This window comes from Heloderma suspectum, chromosome 10 (assembly GCF_057233095.1).
Source record: "Heloderma suspectum isolate Gila_16-S chromosome 10, 16-S_ref, whole genome shotgun sequence".
NCBI classification, from domain to species: Eukaryota; Metazoa; Chordata; class Lepidosauria; order Squamata; family Helodermatidae; genus Heloderma; species Heloderma suspectum.
This window is the reverse complement of record NC_139467.1, coordinates 32,283,135-32,289,519: the sequence shown is the minus strand read 5'-3', so window position 1 is coordinate 32,289,519 and position 6,385 is coordinate 32,283,135. Positions and strand designations below refer to the sequence as shown.

Genomic DNA, 6,385 nt, shown 5'->3' with positions numbered 1-6,385 from the left:
GCTGGCTGGGGCTAATGGAAGTTGGAATCCAAAACCATTAAGAGGGCCGCAAGAAGGAGGTATCAGCAGCTCTGGGACAATCCCAAATGTATGCATAAGTACAGAAACAGCTGGGGGGGGACCCCTGAAGGCAGCTTCCCCCACGCTCCCTGGGAATTATGCAGTGGAGGCTGGTGGCGCTAATGTCAGCGGGGCAGAGAATCCGCTCCAGGTTTCAGTCAGAGCCAGTCTGAACTTGGCCACAGAATACCAAGCATACTAGATTTCAGCCTTCCCCAGCCCGGGGTGCGTTTCCACCAGCGATTTACTCCAACCTGGCTGTGCGGTGAGGTTCTCTGCATTTCCATGATGTCGTGGCCATTCAGCACCAGCCCTGCATTTTATCACGGAAAAACCGCTTCTTCTGAGACTGGTTATAGTTCAACTTTTTCAGCTTGCTTTGGCTCCGTTACTGACCTGTTTCCACAAGCGCATTGGATTCATGGGGCATGTAGCCTGACCTTTGTGGGTGTGTCACTCATGACCTCAGTGACCCAACCCTTTCCCTCCATTTTCTGGAAGTTTCATTGCCGTTTTAGAGCAGGATGCTGAGGGACCAACTTTTAAAACACCATTGAAAATAAGCACTAGAACACTAGTGGGTATAAGCCTGCTATCGCGGGCAAGCAAGTGCTCCCATTACAGCCTGAAAATCATGTTTATCTCAGGTCACTTCCCCAGAACTACGCATGGGGGGCATCCATGGCTAATATTCCTTTGTGTTGTTTGGACCAGGGAAACGATGCCGCAAGCATCGCAAGTTTTCATATTACGCACTGAGTTACGATCTCATTATCACACTTCTGTGTAGGTCTTCGATCAATACGCACACGCTCTATGTCAGTATCTTCCTATGACTCTGCCACTCAATCACAAAATAGCACTAACATGCATTTGTGCTATCACGCAATAGTGCATTTTCCAGAACAAGCCCCCTTGACCTCAACAGGAGTCAGGAGGCACCCATAGAGTAAAGCACTATCGCACAATAGTGTAAATGCATGTTAGTGCTATTTCATGATTGAGTGATAGAGTCCTAGCAACATACTGACACGGAGGGTATATGTATTGATGGAAGACTTGCGCAATAGTGTGATAATGAGATGGCGACTTAGCGTGTGCATGCTAATGCAGTAGCCTGCTATTTAGAGGGAAAGGAAAAAATGGGAGGAATCAGGCATACATCTGGGAAGTCTACTCAGAAGTAACTCCCGTTGTGGTCAATGAGGCTTGTTCCCAGGGTTGCCATTAAGGGCAGTAGAGCCTGGAAGGGGGAGCTGAACCAATCTCTGATTGGTTCAGCAGCCCCTGCCAGTCTGATGATGACCACTTTCAATCCCCCCACCCAGAGGTATGTTTCTGTCAGTGAAGAGGGAGAGGGAGGGGGGACTCAGCAAGAGGAGGAGGTGGGAACACGGATGAGGTAATCTGACTCCACCCAGCCATCAAGAAAATAATTCTATTAGCTCAGTGGAAACAGCACAGAACCCCAGGCTACAGTGATGATAAGCTGGGATTTTAAGCACTGGGAACTGGAAAAAGAGCAGATGCAATTGGGGAAATATGGCAACAAAGTTGCAAGCCAGGTGAAGCAGATAGTGTGAAAACACACCCCTGGTAACCCTCCAGATGTGTTGGACCACGACTTGGTTCATTCCCAACCAGCATGGCAGGTCTAGTTCGGGATGATGGGGCTTGTAGTCCAACACATCTGGAAGGCACCAGGTTGGAGAAGTCTTGCTAGTCTGCGTTTATCACTGTTCTGATGTAGCAGAGCAAGTGGATTATGATTGCACTTCTGATTTAAATTCAGCCTGCAATACTTTTAACTCCCCATTATCTCCATCAGGTACACTGTCAACGTGCTGATTTCCTCGAGACGTAATGCTTGAGATAATCAGGTCTGTTAATGAGGGGGTGGAGAGGGAACGGCAGAGGCAGAGTTCCTCTGTTCACTCACGAGCTGTGCTGGCGCCTGCTTTGCCGCGTTGCACGCACAAATCCTGTGGACCTTGGGCATTAACTTCCTGCTCCACGTGCGACCTTGACAATGAAGTGGTTACTGTACTACCTGCCTGGTGACTTTGGAGTAAATAAAAAGGAAACTCTTTTATTTTTAACACATTCCCCCTGTGTACCATCAACAAACTTGACCTATGGGGTCAGAGATTTCCCAGCAGTTAAAACAACCAAACAAGAGTTTTGTTCACCTCCCTCGTGGTCTGGGCCTTGAAAGGGCTCTCTACTAGGGATGGCTGGGAATTTCATAGAATCATAGGGTTGGAAGGGGCCTGTAAGACCATCGTGTCCAAGCCCCTGCTCAATGCAAGAATCCATTTCATGGCTATCAGTGGCTACTAGTCCTGATGCCTCTATGCTGCCTACAGTATCAGAGGCAGTATCCCTATGTACACCAGTTGCTGGGGAACATGGGTGTGAGGGTGCTGTTGCACTCATGTCCTGCTTGTGGGTTTCCTGTAGGCAGCTGGCTGGCCACTGTGTGAACAGAATCCTGGACTAGATGGGCCTTGGTCTGATCCAGCAGGGCTCTTATGTTCTTATGAAAGTTTGGGCTTCAAGAAGGTATAATGGATGCATCCAGGGAAGGGGTGGCATCCATGACTCTAGTGGTGCCATTAGAACAGGACTTGGGGGCAGAGGTCTGGGGCCCCACTCAGTAGAATGAGCAGGAGGGTCTCCCAAACATAGCGTCTGGCTGGCTTACCACATTTTGAAATAAGTGAAGTAGGACCATTAAGTCCAGAGCAGTGGAGGCTGGTGGCTCCACTCTGGGTTTCAGTCGGAACTCGAACGGAGCTATCCAACCATGGATAGCTCCTGTAGAGTTCTGACTGAAACCCGGGGCAGATTCACTGCCCCACTGACATCGGAGCCACCAGCTTCCCCTGCCCCAGAGTCTAAAATTACCCAGCTGTCTGGCTACAAGGCTCAACCCCCCCTCCCGCAGAGTAAATGGCCCAGTCGCCCCGTGGCCTTAATGGAAGGCGCTATTTGAACCTCGGTCGCCCTCCACGAACAATGCAATCCTGTGCACGTCGGTTCGAAAGCCCGTTCCACCGAGTTCGGGCTGAGCTACTCCCCTGAGCCCCAGGCACAGAACTGCATTCTAACTAGCCACGCTAGTAGCAGAAACGGAGTAGCGTTTATTTCCGGATCACTTAACAGCGGAGGACAAAGGCTGGCACGCGCGCACGCGGCCCAAAGGCCCACGCCGGGTTCTTCGCGGTGCCAAACTCAACGTTGGTCCTACGCAGAGTAGACCCGGGACCCATTCCGACTAACATTGGACTTCAGCCCACTCCTTTCCGCTGCGATCAGTGCCTTGGGGCGGGGGGGGGGGGAGTCCTGCCCTCGCTGAAGTCAACAGAGCTCGATTCCGAGCAAACCCGTTTCACCTCGGAGCGGGCTGCGAAAATGCGCATTATAGGGACGGCCGGTAAAGAAGCCGGAGCGGCGGCCCTGACTCCGGAATTACGAAGGAGAGGCTCGTTTCGCGGGAGGAGGGGCTGCAAGGCACAGAACCGGCCCTGGAGCGGCGGCGGCGGCGGGGCTCCCCCTCCTCTCCCCGCCGCCCTTCCCTCGAAGCAAGCCCGCCGCGGAGCGCAGGCGAGGCGGAGCCAGCCTCTCCTTCCCCGCGAGGCCGAGCAGCCAATCGGGCGCCAGGGGCCGGCGTTCGGCGGCTCCTGCTCCGCCCGCTTCCAGCGGGAGCTCGGTGCCCGACGCTGCTGCTGCTGCTGGCGGCGGCGCTGGTGGGGAACGCGCCGCACGGGGAGTCTCGGGGCGCAGAAGAAGCGCAGGGCAGCGGCGGGACGCAGCGTCTCGCCGAGCGCGGCCGCCGCCGGAGCAGAGGGGCGAGCGAGGGCACGGCGCGGATCGCCTGCGCAGGGGCTCGCGGGGCTTCGAGGAAGCAGCCGCGATGCCGCTTGCCCAGCTGGGAGCGGATCCTTGGCCCGACCCGGAGCTGGTGGATATGGAACTGGACGGGGCGGAGGTGAGCCGCAGCGAGGCGCCGGCTGGCGGGGCGCGGAGGCGGCGGAGAGGGTGCGAGGGGACCGCGGCGCGGCGCCTCCCTTTCCTGCCCTCGGGGGAGCCCTGCAAGCGGGCGAAGGTGGCCTCCCCGGTTACTTTTCCGGGCTGCCTGCAGAGGGGAGGCGCGTGTGCGCCCTTCGCCCCGTTGCGCGCGTATGGCGAGAGGTGGTGGGGAGGAGGGCGCGCGCCCCAGCCTTTTTCCCAGGCTAGCTTGGAACGGGGTCGTGGGGCAACTGTGAGTTGGAAAGGCGGAGGGGGGGGGGAGGTGGCAGCCTTCTCCCCTCCTTCCCTGCCCCCATTCGCCTTTCCTGTAAAGGCAGCCCCCACCTGGGATGGTACCGTTTCCCCGGATCCTGCCGACAGAGAAGAAGGGTTCGGATTTCTGCTGCTTTTTATTATAATAATCGTCTTCGTCTTTTGGCCCAAAGAAAGCGGCCGGTTCTTTCTCCTGGAAGCTATTAAAGCGACCCATCTAGAGAGGGCTTTTCCTGCTAATTAAAGTAATCGCAACCTCATCATTGAGCCGATCAATGTGCAGCTGTAGGGGACTCCATGGGAGCTCTAGTCCTTGGTAATGGTTTTGGCCTTCCTTCCTTCCTTCCTTCCTTCCCTCCCGTGTTCGGATGGGAGTTGAGAAACCTTGATTTGGGAGAGAGGCGTGGGGGTTGAGAGAGAGGATTGCTTTTCCTGATCGTCGGCAGAACATGCCCACAAGCTGACTTCCAGCTGTTCTGACACGATGTAAGTTATTCTCTCTCAAGCAAAGCTTGAAAAAAGGGCGTAAGTTAGTAATGCGGCAAGGGGTTTATTCATTCTGCCCTGCGGCTGAGGCATTAATGCAACGCATTGATCTTGTCTTGCCATGCCAGGGTTGTTATAACTCTGCCCTGGAGGAGTGGGATTTGCATCTGGGACCTTGTGGGTTTGCATCTGGGCTGCTGTGCCTTGAGAGGTCCAGGCCCAAACTTCAGGATCAAATTTATCTAAGGACAAGCTCCAGTCTTGCACTAAACATATGGATAATTGGGACCAGGCTAGAGGTTTTTTAAATACCTGAAACAGCTTCACTTGGTTATAAGATCTGGTGTAAACGTGCAAAGCGGGTGGAAAAGGGGGCAGAAAAATCCAGATTGGTAAAGATGACCGAGATTATTTAAAGCGGGGTGAGCACTTGAGGTGAGAAAGTGCTGTTTAAGAAGACTAAGGCTGCAATCCTAAACACACTTGCCTGGGAGTAAGCCCCACTGAAGTCAGCACTTCCTTCTGAGTAGACACGTATAGGACTGCACTGCACAGCTGTAATTCAGTATACATTTCCTTTGGTGTAAGCCTCCTTGGACAAAGTGAGCCTTGCTTACAAGTCAAACATGTTCAGGATTGGGTGCCCTTTCTGTGTGTATGTGTATATATAGAGCAGTCTTCCGCAGCCTGGTGCACTCCAGATATTTTGGACAGCAGTTCCCAGAATTCTTGACCATTAGTTATGTTGGCTGGGGCTGATGGGAATTGACATTTGAAACATCTGGAAGGCACGCGGGGAGACTGATTAATTGGCTAATGTTTGGCAAAGGGTATTTCATCACTACAGTATACACAATACAGTCACACTCTACATATAAATATATATCGGAGAGGATTAATTGGCTAATGTTTAGCAAGGGCATAGCGCAACAGTGGCGTAGGAGCACCGCTTTGCTCCTTTAAGCGCACTGCTTTTCTCAACTGCAGTGTACTAGGTGCTGCATGGAGTTTGGGAGAGGGTGGCACAGGGCCTGCCTGGGAAGCTCACCATCTTGTGCTGCAGGGCAAATGTGGAGAGCCGGCAAACCTTGATAAGGAGCAGTGATTTGTGTGGGTGGTGTAGTGAGGGAAGGCGCATGGTTAGAATGGCTGAGACAACTTCAGGGGGCTCAGTGAGAGGCCTGGCAGAAGTGGTGTCTGGGGATCTAGGCAGTATCCAAGTGGCAGCACCTAAGCTCTTGATGGGCACGACTAGGAGCGTGGGCGGGCTGCCTGGAAAGAAAACATGGGGACCTTCTCCCTTTGGGAGCCTTCCCCATTGACAACGCTGGCTGAGAATTATGGGAGCTGCAGGACAACTCATCCTGAGGATGCTAGGGGGAAGGCTTCCCTGTGGTATTCCTGGGAGGGCTGGAGAAGGCCAGCTGCCCTTGTTTGTATGGCCCAAGCTGGCTTCTGCCAGCTGTCTGGGCTAGCTTGAGAGCCCTGCATCTTTAAATGTTAAGAATTAGAAGCGCTAAACCACAGGTGGAAAACCTAGCCCCCTGCCAGGTGT

General features: G+C 53.8%; 1 protein-coding gene across 2 annotated transcripts in view; it reads left to right on the top strand.

Moving 5' to 3' along the window:
* The first annotated feature begins 3,793 nt into the window (after positions 1 to 3,793).
* The window catches only part of RPS6KA1 (ribosomal protein S6 kinase A1), a 120,968-nt gene continuing 118,376 nt past the window's right edge, over positions 3,794 to 6,385 (top strand). For both annotated transcript variants that reach the window (XM_084815793.1, XM_084815796.1), the window contains exon 1: positions 3,794 to 4,051. In XM_084815793.1, the coding sequence (XP_084671919.1) occupies positions 3,977 to 4,051 (75 nt within the window). In that variant the 5' untranslated portion in view covers positions 3,794 to 3,976. The remainder of the gene's footprint in view (positions 4,052 to 6,385) is intronic.